This window comes from Harpia harpyja, chromosome 19 (genome assembly GCF_026419915.1).
Source record: "Harpia harpyja isolate bHarHar1 chromosome 19, bHarHar1 primary haplotype, whole genome shotgun sequence".
Classification (NCBI taxonomy): Eukaryota; Metazoa; Chordata; class Aves; order Accipitriformes; family Accipitridae; genus Harpia; species Harpia harpyja.
In genome coordinates, this window is record NC_068958.1 from 18063595 (window position 1) to 18081850 (window position 18256).

At 51.8% G+C, this 18256-nt stretch overlaps 3 protein-coding genes across 3 annotated transcripts; 2 read left to right on the plus strand and 1 right to left on the minus strand.

Moving 5' to 3' along the window:
* LAMTOR5 (late endosomal/lysosomal adaptor, MAPK and MTOR activator 5) lies at positions 1–1827 on the minus strand. Its single transcript, XM_052815448.1, has 4 exons — positions 1734–1827; positions 1496–1557; positions 883–1000; positions 1–367 (listed from the first exon to the last, which is right to left on the minus strand). The coding sequence occupies exons 1-4, from the start codon at positions 1766–1768 to the stop codon at positions 307–309; spliced, it is 276 nt and encodes a 91-aa protein (XP_052671408.1). The 5' UTR covers positions 1769–1827; the 3' UTR covers positions 1–306.
* A 2756-nt stretch (positions 1828–4583) lies between these two features.
* Positions 4584–8457, plus strand: PROK1 (prokineticin 1). The gene is made up of 3 exons (XM_052815447.1): positions 4584–4702; positions 6758–6883; positions 7667–8457. The coding sequence occupies exons 1-3, from the start codon at positions 4631–4633 to the stop codon at positions 7784–7786; spliced, it is 318 nt and encodes a 105-aa protein (XP_052671407.1). The 5' UTR covers positions 4584–4630; the 3' UTR covers positions 7787–8457.
* Positions 8458–12380: 3923 nt separating this feature from the next.
* On the plus strand, positions 12381–16183 carry LOC128154593 (embryonic pepsinogen). Its single transcript, XM_052815446.1, has 9 exons — positions 12381–12436; positions 12766–12928; positions 13239–13356; positions 13855–13973; positions 14086–14285; positions 14735–14848; positions 15351–15495; positions 15752–15850; positions 16046–16183. Exons 1-9 carry the CDS (start codon positions 12381–12383, stop codon positions 16181–16183), a joined length of 1152 nt encoding a protein of 383 aa, XP_052671406.1.
* Positions 16184–18256: the final 2073 nt, after the last annotated feature.

An 18256-nucleotide genomic window follows, 5' to 3' on the forward strand; every position in this document is an offset into this window, starting at 1 on the left:
TTTTTGCAGGTCATTTATTGATTTCTCCAACAAATAAGGCCACACACACACATACAGCTTGTAGTATCTGACCATTACATAAGCTTGGTGAGTGACCCACATTTCATCCTCAGCAGCACAAGTGCTAAAATGTGAGTTGGAGACCCTGATAGCTGCACAGGAGCTGTTAAGTGGAGAGGGAGAGCCTTCAGCCCAGGTTTGGTACTACAAGCACGTTCTGCGCTGGAGCAGCAGAGGAGAGTGGTTGTCCAGTGAGGAGGAGCTGGGCCGGAGGTGGGAGTGGGGCGCTGCGCAGGTTCCCAAGGGTCAGGATGCCAGCTTGTGCACTGCTACAGTGATACTGTCGTGCTTCTGGATCATGATATTCCTAGAACAAGAAAAGTGCCAAGGCAGTTGAGAAGCCAGCTGTGATGAGGAGCTGACATGGGTGGGAAACTAGACACAGGTATCATCCAGCGGCTGCAGCAAACCCCAGCTCTGCACTAGACCTGTAGGTCACTGCATGTCTTCTGCCCGCTCCCATGAAGAGTGCTGGAGAAGTCTTTGCCTACCATACTGACAGGCTACAGCATGGGCTTCATTATCTGTGGGGATCCCAAGTGTAGAAGAAGTACAGAGCTGCAGTAACCCCCACCCCCTGAAAGGTTTCCTACTGCTTTTACAGTTCCTGCTTCCTGAGGTCCCATTAATCTAATGAATTCCCATGCCTATGGCAGTGACTACCTTCCCCCCATGGCTTCAGAGATGGGGCTTCCTCCACAGCTGCCAGTTTAGCTCAAGATAAGGAAAGCTGCTCTAGGGATCTGACTCTGGAGAAGGCCCCGGGGCTGGGGGGAAAAGGCAGACAGGGGGAAAAGTGGCACTCCTGGGCTGGAGACTCACCCGCTGTCTGACTCCAAGCACACGACGGGCGTATCGGTTGGGTCGGAGGTGAGCTTGGCTGCCTGCTGGGCGAGGACAGAGATGACACCGGCGTGCTCATCTGAGAGGGTTCCTCGGCCTGCGAGAGGTGGAAGACATTAGCTAAAGCCACGTATGCCGTGACAGCACTTTGTGTGAAGGAGCTTTCCCCCCGGGGCTAAGGGGGGCTGCTCCCGCCTGGGCCCATCTGCCTCCCCTGTGGGTTGACGCAATATCTCCCCCCATTATTGCTCTCAAACCGGCAAAAAGCCTGAATTTAAGTGGCAGGAAGAGCTGGCTCCAGTTTCCTCCCCTGTGTGTGGGAAGCTGAGTACCGTGGTGGTGCTGCCAGGCCCTTGGGGACACCCAAAGAGGGGGGAGGCAGGGGGCCTGGTGGCCTCAAAGTGGAAGGGGGCAGGGGCCCACGCAGGACAAGGCCTGGAACCCCCCAAACGGGGAGGGCTCCATTGGGGCAGGGCCCGGTGCCCCCAGGAGTCCTTGGAGAGACCGGGCACGGCCCGGTGCCCCCCGACCCGGGGTCTCCGGTGCGGCGGGCCCCGGTACCCCCCACCCCCGGCGGTGCTCGGTTACTTACAGCCCAGGTTGAGCCCCTGCGAGTCGGTGCAGAGAACCCCCACCACGGCCGGGCTCTTCATGCTGCGGGGGGGGAAGACAACGGCGGTCAGGGCCGGGAAGACCCCGCACCCTCCCCGCCGGGCCTCGGGCCGGCCTAGGCCCAACTCCCCCCTCACCCCCCCACGCGGCGGCCCCGGTGGGGCACAGCCAGCCCTTCCCCTGTCCCCCGTGTGTCCCCCCTCCGCTCCGGCCCGTACGTGTCCTCCAGGTGCTGCTCCAGCGTCCCCTCCATACCGCCGGGCCCCGCACCCCCCCCCCGCCGCCCTTACTTCCGCCCTCCCCGGCCGCTCCTGGCAGCGGCGTCACCCACGTGACGCGCGCAGACGGCGGCTCCGCAGGGTCAAAAGACCTCGCTGCGCGAAGGCGCCCGCCCGGCCTCCCGCGGGGTGAGCAGCGGGTACACCCCAAATTGCTGCCACCGCTCTGCCCCCGTCCTCCGGGCCCGGGACCCTCCCGGGGCTCCCTGCAATGAAACAGTCGCTGCAGGCTCACATATCCACCATGCCCTAATTTGGGGGCGTTAGCTGCAAATCCAGCCCCCGCACCCCTTTGCCCCCCAGCGCAGCCCTCCTTGGGCAGAGCGGGTGGCACGCTTGCGGTTCTTGGGTTTTCGGGTTCTTTTTCCTCCTTTTCCTCCACCTTTATACTCCTGAGCGTGGTTTATTTGTGTTTCCCTCCCTCCGCGCAGCACCGTTTGGGATTTGCATGGCAAAATGAAATTCAAGTGGTGATTTAATGGCGATGCCCCTGCGCACCCTCCCCGGCCAGAGCATCCTCTCCCAGCCGGACCATGGCGGGGGATGCAGGTTGGGGGATGCGGGGACACAAGGACGTGGGCTGGAGCCCAATATTTGCAGCAAGAAGGGCCAAACTGGACTAGTGCATACAATGCTGAGGGGGTCAGGACCCCCATCCCCTTCCCGTGGGGCACAGAGGTGCTAAAAGTGATGCTCAGCCCGGCTTTGCTGCGAAAAGCCCCCCCAAAACTGAGCCCCGCTGTCAGCAGAGAGTAGGAGGTAATTTATGGTGGGTGCATCGCAAAGCTCGGCGACGCTAATAAGGTGCCGGCTGAAGCCGTTCCCGGCTGCGCCTGGCGATAGATCTTGGCTTGTCAGGTCAGAAAATTAAAATGTTATTGATGGGGGAAGTGAAGTGCAGCAGGATTTTTTTATTTTTTATTTTATTTTTCTTTCTCCTTGGTCAAGCTGGGAGCTGTCTGGGGCAGCACCAAGAACCCTGATCCCACCTGCCCAGGCGCTTCCCACTGCATCCCATGCTGCTGGGATGGCTTGGACTTATAGTGCCTTTTTTGTTTTTCTTTTTTCCCCCACCCCTAGGAAGCAACACAGGACAAAAATACAAATATGCCCTATGGAGGCCAGGGGCTGCATCTTCCCCATCCCATCAGCACCTTCGCAAGGAAATCTCCCCGAAACAACCACTCCCGAGCCTTCCCTGGCTGCAAGGATTTCTAGAAGGAGGGATTTTTGGGAGAGTTGGGATTAATTAATTCAAGCCCAGGTGGAGGAGACATTAGCAAAGCAGCAGAACAGCTGCCACATCAAAAGAAGTGCTGGTCTCTGGGCAGGGAAATGCCGGGGCTATTTTTAACTGATTAAATAGATGGTTTAGCACTGGACTGATACTCTACAAAAGAAATTCAACAGAAAAGCCCGATTGAACTGCATAGCTCCGATCAAACCCGTAGTTCAAATCCCAGCCCATCACCTCAGGCCATGTTTCCTCCCTGGGGCTGAGCCCCCCAGCTGTTCCCAGTCCCTAATTTGCCCCCATGGACCAGGTCTGGCAGGGAGCAGCTCCAAAATCAGGCTCAGGGATGTTTATTCCTCAGTGGGAAAAGCCAGAAAGGACTAAATTCATAATGCTGGTGTGGAGCTCTGATGCTACAGGGATGATACCTAGCAATCCAGGGCTGGAAAAATCCATCTCGCTGGGTCAGAATCGCAAACCCAGCTATATTTTGGGGGAAAAAAAGGAGTTTTATTTCCTGCCCTTGTTGTGCAAAGGGTCTTAGCCACGGTCTCTGCTTGCATGGCCCTGGCCAGCACGACTGCAGGCACTGGGAGCTTGGTCCAGGGAGTCCCAGCCGAATCCAGGCTGGACTGTGGGAGCCCAGGACCATGCATTGGCCATGGAAGGGTATTCACATGTTAATTATTTTTATTTTTTTTATTGCTGGACTCCCAAAAGGGCTGCATGGGACGAGGCGGTGGGTGACGAATGGCCCCAGCTCCGTGGGGACATTGCATCGCGGAGGCTGCAGAGATTTCTTGCTCCTCTCTCACCTGATGGATGCGACCGTCAGGGCTGGTGGGTGTTTTCGTCAAGGCCCCCCATCCCTGAGTGCGTTGGGATGTTGTCCCTTGCATCTCCCAGGATGTACAAATTAAAAAAGAAGCCGACAATTCCAGCTTTTCCTGCTTTTTTAACCACTTCAGCAAACCCTGGTCTTATTCCCTCATGCTCCCAGGAGATGCACCAAATGCAATTTGAGGTATGGGGGATATACTTCAAACCATAAATCAACATAGTTACACATTCTATTCGGATTCAAACACACCCTCATTACTGAAAAAGATATTATTCCCTCTCTGCCGCCTTTTATTCTCACAAATAAATGCAGCCGAGTGTCTACAGGATATTTATCACAGAGCCACATTATTACACATTGTCCTTTTACGAGCCAAGAAGTAGCAGGCTAACTTTATTCTTGTGTTTTCTTTTAGCTAAATAATCACAAATTCTTAATTCAATTCTTAAGTACACCTGTCAGGGATAAATATGGATATAGAGGTGTACTTGGAAAATCCAGCTGTGTTAGCTTAGCTGAAAAATAACCCTGGGATGTGGGTGCGGGTGGGAGAGGTGGTTTTTTTTTTTCCCTTCCTTGGTGGTTTATTAATATTTCTTTTATACCATTAGAGATTCAGGTCTCATCTGCTTATTCTGAGATCATCAAGGGACAAAAAAAAAAAGCCCATGGTGGCGGAGCTGGAAGGGGTTATATAGGGTGGGAGGCGCGGGGCTGCTGCAGACCTCATCGGCAAAGGGGAACAGCTCCTGCCCCAGCACCATGGGCCGGCTCCTGCAAACCCTCTGCTTGCTCCTGCTCATCACCTCCTGCCCCTGCGCCATCATCACCGGGGTAAGTGCCAGTCCCATCCCCAACCTGGGAGATTTTTTTTTTATTATTATTATTATTTTGGGAAATAAGGCAGGAATCGGTGCCTTTTGCTGTTTGCTTTGGGGGGGGTTCCCAATTTATTAGTCATTTTTCCGACATGGGGATACTGTTCCCACAGCCAGCCCCAGCCCACGTGAGTGTAAAGTCACACCGGTGAGCTGCTCTTTCTGCTTCTCTTCTCAGCACCGTGTCAGACCTGGCACGCAGGGATATGGGGGATTTTAGGAAGTTTTCCAGCAGGGAAAAAATAATATATCTTTATGAGCATCCCCCAGAGCATGTTCCCAATTGGAACAAGGGCTCGAGCACCCCAGATTGTCTTTCTCCCTCCCAAATTAAGAGAAATTATTAAAAGAGGGGGGAAGATGTGGGGATGCAAAGGAGATGTATGATGCTTACCCTGCTGTTAATGGGCTTTTGGGGCTCAGCATGTCCAAGAGCTTGGTGCTGAGCTGGACCGAGGGTGATGCTAAAAGCAAAAGGAGCAATGAGTTTTGGGGACAGAATCCAGGCTTTTGTGGTGCTTCAGGAGTCAAGATGCTGGTTTCAGCAAAGCCGGGCTTGGCTGACCCCCCCCACCTTTTGCCCCTGGCAACGAAAAATCTTCTGTTTAAAACCAAGACAAAGTGTTTGCATCCCGGGTGCCTCTCTGCCTCCTGGCTTTTCCCAGCCCATGGGAATTTTGTAGTTGGCTTCGTCTGGCTCTTGGCTTCTCTTTTCCCAGACACCCCTTACAGTCAGACCTATTTCTTTCAAGACTCTGATTTTTTCGGCTGGATCTCCCCTACCCTTACATACATCAGGGAGGGAGCCACCTCCATCCAGTGCCAAATAGACCCAGCAACTCTTGAAATTATTCCCAGGGCTTAAATGACTCATTTTGAATAACCAGAGAAAAGAGATTGGATGTACAGCTCCCTGGTTGCCTGCAGCCCCCATCTGCCACCCCAGAGTTTGCAGGAGAGAGTCCATCGTTGCTGAGATCTGATTTTTAACAGTATTTGGGTCTTACAAGGTGCTTTGGATGCTTGAGAAGAATCAGGTTCCCTTCACGAAAGGGAAGACTCTGCAAAATCCCCTTATTGCCCCCCTGCGAGAGAGCTGCACCCCAAAATTATGCTCTACCCATTGCCCTCATGGTTTTTTTTCTCCAGTTGCAATTTCGACACCTCTTCATCTGTACAAGCGATGGGCTTGTGGCTGGGAGCTCCTGGGAGAGAGGTGCCCCAAGGAGGGGGGATCCCAGGGGGGTTTGGGGTGAGCTCCATCAGTGCTTCTTGTGCTACCAACCTGACGTCAGGAAAATGGATCAGAGGAGGGATCAGGGGTACAATGAGCTGCTCTAGTGATGGCCAACACAGCCTGGGGGGCAAAACGGGACCTGCTGGTGATCCAGGTGCCCCGTCCAGCTCTTCTCAACATCCATAGGGGCTTCCAGGTGTGGTGGTGAGCTGGCACAGCATCTGCATCCCGGCCTCCGTTTCCCCATCCCATTGGGGAGAGGTGACAGTTTTCCATTTTACATCTGCCTTGGGTGGGAGCGGCTGAGTTGTTGGCATTACTCTGCTCCCTTCTAATAAAAAAAAGCACTGGGCATTTGCATTATTTAGTAGGTTTTACGGGCTCAGAAGGGTGATGCATGTGCATGCCGGAGGATCTGGACAGTGAGTTTATCCCCTGATGCTGCTGCTCTGACTTGGCACCGATGCTGCTTTTAAGTTGGGCAGCTGCAAACTTTTCCTCTGTCCCTCCCATCACTGCGTGCGCGAGAGATTCCCCCTTCATCCTGCAAACCCCAGCACCCGCAATCCAACCCGTGCCCTGCCCCAAAACCTCCCCAGCTTAACCCAAAATTGGAAAGCTAGGACCAGCAAGCCCCTCTCCCTTAAATCCCCATTCAGGGGTTACACCCAGCAGCTCGGCGTGGGCTGATTTCTCCACTGGCCCCCTCCAGAAGAGGGGTAGCGATGCTTTCCCACGCCGATCCCACCAACCCACCATCATCCCTCTCCCCAGGCCTGCGAACGGGACCCGCAGTGTGGCACCGGGACCTGCTGCGCCGTCAGCCTTTGGCTGCGGGGGCTGCGGATGTGCACCCCCCTGGGGCAGGAGGGGGACGAGTGCCACCCCTTCAGTCACAAGGTACCGGCGTGGGGATGCCCAGTGGGGCTGGGAGGGGGGACAAGGACCGGGCAAAGGGCACCCATCTCCTCGCGTGGGAGAAAAGTTCCATTAAAGCCCTGAGATGGAGAAGGGGGTCGGCACCGGGGGGGGGGGGGGGGGGCGTACATTTGGGATAAGGCTCCGGGCAGCATCATGGTTATCCCTGAGCTGTCATGGTGCAGCTGGTTTCAGCCTCTAAAGTATTTTGAGCAATGCCCTGCCTGTCCGAGCCACCCTAGATCCGTGGGTTGCCCCATGGGTGCTGCGGACCTTGACTCAGAGCTGGGACTGAGCTGCCCGGCCCATTCATTTAAAGAAAAGCGCACGCCACGCTGCTCCATATTGAGTCATAAATGCTCTGCCAAGCGAGGAGAAGCCGAGTTAATGCCGCAGAGCCGCCCCAGTGCCGTGATTTCTGTCCGATAAGAAACCCCAGTGCACTGGGATTAGCCCAAAGCGCAACACTGCTGCAATCCCTCCTCTGTGAGGATTTACCAGCAGCATCCTGGTCTCGGGGGAGCATCCCACTCTGCACTCCTATATTGATTTTGCATGGTGGGGGCAAGATTTAATGATGCTGCGCCTTCTGCTCGCACGAGGAAGGAGCGAAGGGCTTCAGAGGGATCAAAAATTAATTTCAGGCATATCCCCATTAAACCTCTGAGCAGAGCCAGAGATTTTCTCAGGGCTTTGATCCCATTTGATAATTTTTTGGTTGCGGCAGAGCCCTGACACCCTCGTCTCTCCCATATTTCTCCGCAGGTCCCTTTCTTTGGGAAGCGCCAGCACCACACCTGCCCCTGTTTACCCAACTTCATATGCTCCAGGTTCCTCGATGGCCGCTACCGCTGCTCCATTGACTTCAAGAATATTGATTTTTAGGGTGATGCTCCTGCCTCTCCATCTGTGAGCCACCAGCACCCATTTCTTGCCATCTCCCATGGCCATTGGTTGCCCACATAGCGCCAGGCAACCTTAAAAGTGCTTTTCCAAGGTAGACAGTGTTGTTATAAGCTGTATGTTATATGGGGAAACTGAGGCACAGTCAGGCCAAGCTGCTCTGACGTGGCTGAGCAAAGGTCTGCCCCAGCCCAGAGCAGGACCCGGTTCCAGCATCCTCTGCAGAGGAGTGGATCGAAGGATAGTGTGTATGTGAAATCTCTGTGGCCTCAAAAATCACTTTCACAAGATGTTGTCTGCATGTAATGGATGCTGTCAGCTAGCTTTCACCTCCCTCCTTTATTTTATACAGTAAAAATCAAGGGTGAATCAATTTGTGAAGAGCGAAAGTAGATGCCGAGCACCCAGCAGCCAAGAGCTTCCTCCCGTGGTTTTTATCCTGGTGCATGATAAAATTTGGGACGTGAAGCTGAGCAGCATCATTTCATCTGCCAAAGCATCTGCAAGGCTGAGCCCAGTGGCAAAGGTGGTGGTGGAGACCTGACTTTAACTATTTTTACACTTTTCAGTCGTGCACTAGGAAAGACAAAAATCGGAGGGGCAGAAACTTCCTTTTGCAGGGAATTTTAGCATTTTCCCTGCAATTCCTACTGGATAAACCATTTCTGTAATGTATTATCAGCCTATTTTTTCCCTGGAAGCAGCTCTTCAAGCTGCTGATGGATGGTCTAATCTAGCCAGCAATTAAAAGAAATCATAGAATCATAGAATCATAGAATCATTTCGGTTGGAAAAGACCTTCAAGATCATCGAGTCCAACCATTAACCGTGCCCCCTAAACCATGCCCTGGAGTACCCTGTCCACTCGCTTTTTGAATACCTCCATATCAATATCAAGTAGCTGTGGGGAATTAAGGAATGGGTTTCCCCAAAGTTCAAGCAATGCAATGTGTTTGGCAGAGGCTGAAGCAGGGCTGGCTGGAGCCGCGTGGTGCCAGAGGTGGGTATTTGGGATGTAGGAAAATGTTTTCCAGCCTCGGCATCTGCCTGAGGTTCAGGCACTGTGCGAGGTTTGGGAGCCTCTCTTTATGTCAGTTGAATTTGAGAGAAGAATGGGATATTAAAGTTAATTAAATGCACTAAAAGTTCCCTCAGACACGTGCTTTCAGTTCCCCTCTTAGAAACTATTGTGGAAAAATCGTGTATCACTTGAGCTTCTCTCCTGCTTCCTACAGCAACTCCCGGCAATAATAAATAAAGAGAAATAAAGAAAAGAAATTTAAAAATCATATTCAGCATTTACAGCAAAAATAATAACCCTGATTGGTTTCCTTTCAAGCAGAAGCAAGGCAAAGCTTATTTTGGGGGTTTGAATGCACGCGTGTTCAGAGCTGCTCCTGGAAATCCCTTGGGCTTTGGCACCGGGAGCCGTGGCACTCTCCTGTGCTCTGGGCTCTCCCATTTGGTGGGATTTTGTGGGTTTTGGAGGATTTTGGTACTATAGCAGCAACTGTTTCTACTTCTAAAGACCTCAACGGGCACCAGCTTTAAGGCTGTGGCAGACGCTGTGTTATCATGGAGAGTAAAGTAATTCAGATTTGGCATTTGATGCTTCCCCACACTTGTTTCTCCCCCAACAAAATATTGTACATTTGGTGAAAATAAAGCACTGCAATGACCGGGTTGATTTTATTTAGGTTTTTTTTTTTTACACATCAGAAGTTTTGCTTTTTATTTACAAAAGAACAGTCCTGCAGTGGGGATGCTGCATCTGCCCAGGCAGGTGAATTGATGATACCCATCGCTTGGCACTGGGGACCATGGCAGAAGGGCTCAGGGGACACCATGGGTTGCCATATAGAAAGGAGTCCCATACCAATACGGAGAGGGGAAAAAGGAAAAAAGTGCAATGTTTCATAACAGTGTTAAAAAATATGTAATTTCATGGTTTGGGTTTCTTTTATTAAGCTGCCTGGCTTTATTAGCTGCTTCTGGCTTTCCCACAAGCTTGGAAATGTGCAGAAAGGGCTGGGATTTTTTTTTTTTTTTACTTAATTTTTAGACATCTCCTAGTGGAAAATATTGCAAATTATTTTCTCCCAGCAGAAAAAACAACAACAAAAAGAAATAAAGCAACTGAACAGCTTCTTACCATCCCCAATTCCCATTCTGGGGGGACTCCCCAGAGCCTGGGGCAGCACTGCCTGGTGGGAATTGCCAGTCTCCCAGTGGCTTTAAACTGCAGGAGGTGACAGTTTAGTGGGAAATCACTCGATTTTGGCATAAATTTATAGAGGGACACCCTGATTGTAAGAGCAAGCTCTCCTTCTTGATTTAAAATTGTAAATTGAAGAAGTCATGAGTAGTCCGGATTAGGGATGCGCAGCCTGAGCGGGTCTCTGCCCTCGCTCCCCTCTCCCGTGTCCTCACTGGGGATGTGTCCCTGCATGGTTTTACCTGCACTTTAGCAGAAAAAACACTTTTAGCTGCTTTCAAAGTGCATTTAAGAGAGTAAAACCAAGCAACTCTCCTCCCCCCCCCCCCCAAACCTCCATGCAGGAGAAAGCAGCAAAGCAAAAGCTCATGTCCTTCTGCAGGGATGGGGGAAAAGTCAACACAACCTCATAATCAGGAGCATCAGGGACTGTTTGCTCCCTGTGAGCTACTTTCCCCCCCAGCACCGTGCCAAGTGCCCCTCTCGTCCTCCCGCACGTGCGTTTCCCCACTCGCTGTTCCATGTTCCAGCTCCAAGGTGACCCGTGCCCGACTGCACAGGCCAGTGTGGGCTGGGACCCAGCCAGGACACGGCCGAGGTGTCACATCTCGGTGATGCTCCCAGGCCTGAATATAATCTAAAATAATTGATGTGTATGGTTTCCAAACAGCATCATGCAATTTTCCCCCCCAAAATATACATCAAACCCATCCCCACTTTTACACCAAATATAAATTATTGTTCCCACCCCACATTTCTCTCTACAGCAGCTTGCAGTGCCCCCATCTTGAACAGAGACAGCAGCCTTTGAAAAGCTGCTTAGCTAATGGCAGGGTTAAGACTGGACCTTGTGAGCTTTATATATTTATATTATATTAAAAAAATATATATATAATATACAATTCATATTATTTTTGTTATTTATTTTTATAGCACACATAATATATCATATATAATATATCATATATACTAATATTATAACAATAATATCATTACTATTTTACCTTTATTATCTATTATTATCTATTATTTATTTTTATTTTATTTATTTATTTATTTTGGCTTGGAGAGAGGTTTTTGGTCCCAAGGGGTTTCTGCGCTTCATCCCGATGGCTTTGAACTCATGTGTGAGAGCAAACCGGGATGCACCTCCTTGCTTTTTTGGCCTCCATAACCTAGTCCCAGCCCTTTCCCACTCCTGTCCAAACCAACCAGAAAATGTCAACTTCTTCCCTTCCCTCTGCTGAAAAAAAATGATGATTAATTCCTGCTTTACTCCATTACAAGAACCAGCCCCATCACAGAAACCCACCTTCCCCCTGCAGCGGAGGGGACTGTGCCGGCAGCGCGGGGATGGAGTGGCTCTGCCTGCAGCATCCTTTCTAAATAGTGGCAAGGCCAATAGGAAATTCAAACAATAAAGAAAAAAAAAGGGTCTATCGGCTTTTCCTCACTGTCATCAGAGAAACCCAATCTCCTGCCAAGATGCCAGCAGCTGCCACCAAGTTTCGGGGGTCTGGAGCGGGGGTAGTGGCTTGGGACATGCTGCTCAAATAAAAGCAGCCCCGAGCGGATACCAGGATCCTTATCCCGCATCTCTCGGCATCGCCCCATGTCCTTCACCCACCACGTCGCTTGCTCTCTCTTCTTTGCAAACTGCAAAAGGCGAGCTGATGCCTGGAGCCATTATCGCTGCAGGCGATACCGAGGCACTCGTTAGGAGTTTTAATCCTGTTTGAATGGTCCCCGTATCGCTGGGCAAACCACGCTGAGAGGGGTCAGCGTGCTGCAGGGTCACCTTTCCCGCAGACTGTTTGCATCCCACTGGACTAATTGGTTTTTGCAGATAACGGCGGGCACCAGAGTGTCAAAACGTGCGTATACCCCACGCGCCCACCTCCCCGGGGTGTACACACACGTTGGCACCCAGTGGGGCCCCGTTCCCCATCCCAGCTGGGGAAAGACACCCATAAATGGGGGGGGGGCACTGCTCCTTGCAATGGCTTTGGATGCCAAAATGAAAAGTCAAAATGATGCCCACAAACAGGCAGTGTCTGGTCATGATGGATTTGGGGTGCTAAAGGATGGAGGGTTTGGAAGGGGGATACAGGGGAGAGCATGGGGTCTGCAGTAGGGTATTATGGTCTGCACACTGTGATCGTCCCCTCACCTTGCCAGGTGACGTATTGATATTAACTGATGTTTGCCATGTCCTTCGGTCCCTGGGTGTCACCTCCCTTGGCTGGGTGCCCACTGGGGGGGACACGGCACAGCGGCGGTCCTGGCAGCTCTTGGCACCGCAGGTGGGGTGCGCAGGGGCTATATAAACCGTCAGGAGTTTGCCCTGGCAGCCCCTGCACGATGCGGTTCCTCGTGCTTCTCTGCGCTGCCTCCGTCCTCTCCCAGGGCATCACCAGGTAAGTCACCGCAGCATCACTCTTATGGGCCACTCGATTCAAGGTGAAGGGGGAAAATGAGCACTCAGAGCTTTTTAATGGCTTTGAGGTCTGAGAAAGCTGCTCCAGGGGTGCAGAGGAGGTGGAGGGGCCTCGGGGGGGGGGGGCTGGGGGCTGGTTTTCTAGAGCTGCTTTGGTGTTTTGCAGAAATCCTCCCGACTCAGTGTTTTGGGGGAGTCTGCTCTGCTTCTGCTGTTAGATCAGCACAAATATTGAAGGTGTCAAGTGTTGCTTGCAGGAGCGGCAGGCAGCAAAATCCTAACTTATTCCTTCCTTGGTGGTTGTGCCAGGCTGCCCTTGGAAAGGGGGAAGAAGCTGAGGGAGGTCCTCAGGGAGAAGGGTTTGCTGCACCACTTCTTCCAGCATCACCGCTACGACATCGGCACCAAATTCCCACATGCTTTTCCCAACGGGACCGAAGTGGCCACCGAACCCCTGCTGAACACCCTCGACGTGAGTGTTGGCTTTGTCCCCCAACGGTGCAGCCCTGGGGTGGTTTGTGGGACACCCATCCCCACGTCTGTTCTGTGCATGGACCAAACCCAATTCCTTTTACCCCAAAGCCTTCAGCTCACATCCTTTGCCCCTTCCTGCCCACGCTGGTGGCCTTGGATGGAGCCAGGACACTGAAATGTCCCTCACAGCATCTCTGCTAGAGGCAGGGTGTCCCCATGAAAAGGGGACCACGCAGGCTGAAAGCCTGGGGAAGCTCCAGGTCTGGTTTCATGCCTTAAAAGCAACCTTTGCTCCTGCTGCTTCACAGATGGAGTACTATGGAACCATCTCCATCGGCACCCCGCCGCAGGACTTCACCGTGGTCTTTGATACTGGCTCCTCCAACCTCTGGGTTCCCTCCATCTCCTGCACCAGCCTGGCTTGCCGTAAGTAGGCAAAGGAGCAGGCAGGGCTCCCTGTTTTGGCAGAGCTGGGTCCAGCAGCATGTCCTGGGCTTATAACTGCACAATGGAGCCCAAAGATTGGGGTGACATTGCCAGGGGACCAGGGGCCACCTAGCCAGTGCAACAAGCAGACCCTGTGGTGCTGGGTCCATAGCATCTGTAAAATGTCCTGGAGAGATGAGTATTTGGGGTGTAGGACCTACTCAAGTTCTGTACTCCACAGGGTGATGTGCTTAGTGCTCAGTGCCTCAGTTTCCCCATCTCTCCAAAGAGGCGATGGGATTTCCTGCGCATCCCTGGTTGCTGGAGGAGAGGCAGGGACGTACAACAAATGCTTACAGCTAAATTGTTCCTGAAAGCGGGATAATAAATGGCAGGTCTATCTAAACTGCAGTTCAGCAGGGTTCCTCCTCCCACGCTTCCCTTATGGCTCAGCCTTGCCAAAAATCTTCATTTCTGATTTTCCCACTTACCTTCTAGAAAACCACCAGATGTTTAACCCATCACAGTCCTCCACCTACAAAAGCACAGGGCAGAACTTGTCTCTTCAGTATGGCACTGGCAACATGGAGGGCATCGTGGGCTCTGACACTGTCACTGTGAGTGTCATGATGGCTTTTCCAGTGGGGGGTCCTTTGTGCCTTCTCCACCTGATTAACATCAATATTGCAGTGCCTAATCCAGATCTTATGGCATGCTCCCTGTCCCTAGGTTGCATCGCTGGTGGACACCAACCAGCTCTTCGGCTTGAGCACCACTGAGCCTGGCCAATTCTTTGTCCATGTCAAATTTGATGGGGTCCTGGGCTTGGGCTACCCAAATCTGGCTGCTGATGGGATCACACCGGTGTTTGATAACTTGGTGAATGAGAGCTTGCTGGAGGAGAACCTCTTTTCAGTCTATCTGTCCCGGTAAGCCGTGTGGGTCTCAAGGGCTGGGGAAGGTAGCAGATGCAGCTTATGCCGATCATTGCATTTGCTAGTGGCTCCAGCTCCTCCACTGTCACTGCTGCCATCCAGTTGTCTCTGTGTCATGACACGCAAAGGCTGGGGGGCTCATAGCAGGTGGCCACCAGACTCACTGGGGAGCTTATGGCTTGCAGGGAAACCTCTCTAGTTTACAGGCACATGCTTCCACCATGGCTCCCTTTTCCCCTTTTTTCTGGGTCCAAGGGACCTGGCACACGCTGCTGTTGTACCGCTGCCTCACTGATGCTCTATAATGAGGAGGGGAGCGGATGCGACTGTGGCTTCGCAAGCAGCATCTCGCCCCACGGGACACACAGCCCTGTTGTTTTAAGCTACCTGCACTGAAGCCACATGGCAAATCCTTCACTGTTTTTCTTCTCTGCAACATCCAGAGAGACAACAGGGAGTGTGGTCATCTTTGGGGGAATTGATGAGTCTTATTTCACTGGCTCCATCAACTGGATCTTCGTCTCTTACCAAGGCTACTGGCAGATCTCCATGGACAGGTAACAAAAGAGCTCTGCTGGTCTATGTTCATTTCTAACCATCGTTTCTAAAGAGACCTTGGACCCATCAACATCAGAGGCTTTCTACTGACATCTAACACCCCACGGCTGTGGGATGCAGAAGGTTAAGGGCCAAAATCCATAGTACTTTGGTAACTGCCACCCAAAATAGGAATGCTTTGTGCCTCGGACACAGCCTAGATCTCTGTACAAAGCCTGTGCTATTGGAGACGTCTCTGGTGATGAGTAGAGCAAAATTATGCTACAAAAACTACTTTGTTGGGCTTGGTTGGGTCCCAGCTGCTGGGCTGTGTTCAGTGCTTCAGTGCCCATGCGTGCAATAGGTGCTGTGATACCAGCTGGCATTGCAAACTCCAAGAAGCAAAAGGCTCAAGGGCAGCACTTTGGGTTACCCTGCTTTAACTCTTATAAAAGAAGTTTGAAAACATCACTAAGATCTGGCTGGTTATTTAACAGCCCCGTGCTTTGTTTGTCCCCCCAGCATCATCGTGAACAACCAGGAGATTGCATGCAGTGGTGGCTGCCAAGCCATCGTTGACACTGGCACTTCCCTTGTGGCCGGGCCACCCTCCGGCATTAGTAACATCCAGAGCGCAGTCGGGGCCAGGCAGGACACGTATGGAGAGGTAAGAGCACCCATGGCTTGCTCAGCTTGCCCTGGAGGCAGCTTGGCACTGCCGAGCCCAGCGCCCAGTCTGCTTCCACACACAGGGAAATTGCATCTCTGCTCATGGCAAACCAGCCCTGCTCCTCTGATACCTCCAACAGAGATCACCATGAGACACTCCTAGTCGCTAGTTTATACTGGTGAAATCAAAGCCCTTCACTCCTCACCCTATGAACAAGTTGTTTCCCACCTAAGAGCCTCTTTGCTCTCTGCAGTACAACGTGAACTGCAGCTCCATTTCCACCATGCCTGATGTCATCTTTGTCATCGATGGGGTTCAGTATCCTGTGTCTGCCTTGGCTTACATTGAGCAGGTAAGGGGGAACGAGGTGGTCCTGGTTTCAGGAGCCTCTCTCAAGGTCCTTCTACTTTCTCCAATGGCTCTGGTCACTTTGGCTTCTCCCATTCCCATGGGAGACAGGGGATGGATGGCCATGGGCCTCCAGAGCAATGCAAGCAGAAATACTAGCCCACATTTCCCCCATTTGCGTTTTCTTGCTCAAATGCAGAATGACCAAGGACCTTGCATCAGCAGCTTCCAGAACACCTCTGGGGACCTCTGGATCTTGGGAGATGTCTTCATCAGGGTGTACTACAGCATCTTTGACCGGGCCAACAACCGCGTTGGACTGGCCAGGGCTATTTAGATCCACCACGATGCCAGCGGTGCTGTAGTTTCATCGCGCAACCAGACCATAACCATGTTTTTTGGCGTGGCAAGAGATCCCCAAAGAATCTCTCGCTCACACACGAATAAAGTGTTGATGGTTCAGAGTTGGTGGCTGCACATTTATTTGTGATAAAATGGCAGGAATTAGGAAGAAGCTGTCATACACTTGCTGCTTCGTGGAGGCTAAGGAGCATTTGGTCAACACAGTCTTGACTAAGGCCTTTGGGAGGTGTGGTCGTAGCCTGCAGGGGCTGAGGGGTGGGTCCCTAGGAAGTCAAGATTGACTCTTTTATTGGAGCTACATCAAATGAGTGATGCTGGAAACCCCAAATTTCCATCCAGGTAGGATGAACTCACCATCCCAGACACAGCCTGTCTCAGAGCAGGTCCCTGCGGACCCACAATCATGTACCGCCAGTGGCTCACCCGGCAGCTCCCCGTCCCTGGGCTCAAGGTTTGCCCCCGTGTTCCCTACATGATGTCTGATAGCCCAAAGACATCTCAGGGCAGTGACTACCCCAGGAGGATGTGGCTTGGCTGGAGATTTCCCTTGGACTGCCCGCCCAAGAGACTGCTCTGACCCGATGCGTGCCCTCCCATTGTGAGGCTTTTACAAAAGCACATTGACAGCTGCGCATGTGTAGAGGTGATGTCTTATTTCAGTTTCCATAGTTTAGAACAATCCAGTTACACTTAGTTGTTTCCCCATAAAGAATCTCAATTAAATGTCCCTTTCCCAATAATGAACCAGTCTGTGCTATGAGATGGTCACTAAGATCCTAGAAACACCAGCTAGTCCTCACTTTTAGTCTTTATGAATGTGCAAAAAAACCACCAAAACCTAATATATTTTTTTTATGATCATTTTCCCTTATAATAGTCAGGATGGTTCCTTCTCTAATTTTGTTTCACTCCTCTAAAGTAACGGTTCCCATTTTTGAAAAGGAAATTACCTCCATCCATATAAAATCCTATTAAAAATGGAGGCTGCCTCTTTCCTCCTGAGCAGCTGCAGTGAAAGCTCTCAGCAGGCGGCTGGGAGAGAGATCCAAGAGTCCCTGCATTTGCATTATTTATTGATAAATGAGGCTTCATCACTGATGGGGCCCAGCAATTTCTTACCCGATGGGAACAGGGATGCAGAGGGAGAGATCCAGGCGATTGGGATTGGAAATGAATTTTTCTCTCCTCTCACCATGCAAAAGTTGCCCTTTCTTCGAGCTGATTATAAAGGAGTATATGATGTGGGGTGATGGAAAGCGATTTATTCCTACCCAGTTCCCTGAGCTCACACAGCCCTGGGTCACTCAGCCCCAGTGGGTGGGAATCCCTTGTGCCCAGGAGAGACCCAAGCCCAGATTTTGGGCAGACGGGACTTTACCTTGGCTCCATCACAGCAATTTTCTCATCGTTATGAGCAACAAGAAATGAGCCTGATGCAGTGGGAACCATGGCTCCGAGGATCAGCAACCCATGGACCAGCCCCTGCCAGGATGGACAAGACCCAGCAGGAGCACCCAAGGGCTGTAGCTGTGCTCTCGGTGAGTGGGATGGGAGAGGGAAGCCATGTCCTTGTCCCGGGCAGGACCAACAGCCCAAACGCTGTACCAGGAGGCAGCTCCTAAACCCTCCTGGCATGGCTATTCTGCACTGGTGCCAAGAGCCTCAGGCAAAGGCCACCCTGCAATGGCCTTCCTCCATGAGAGCATCCCCCATGGCCAAAGCCCTCCCTTCCCACATCTGCGTTCACACATGCAATAAAGAAACAAACCAGCTAAAAGCTTCCAAGCATGAATTAGAGAGGGGGAAACACATGTCTGGACTGTCTACGCCCAGGGAAATGTCTATCCTGGAGTGCCATCTCGTGGCTGTCTTGCCAAAACTGTACTCCTGTGCATTGGGGAAGCGCAGAAATACCTGTCTGGTGGTAAAAGGATGCTCCAGGGCTTGCTTGGAAATTTCAGCTCAAAGGAGGAGGGAGATGCTTCTAGCTGACAAATATTTCACACATGGCCACAGGTTCCAACTTGCTCCAGGGATAAAAAGCAGC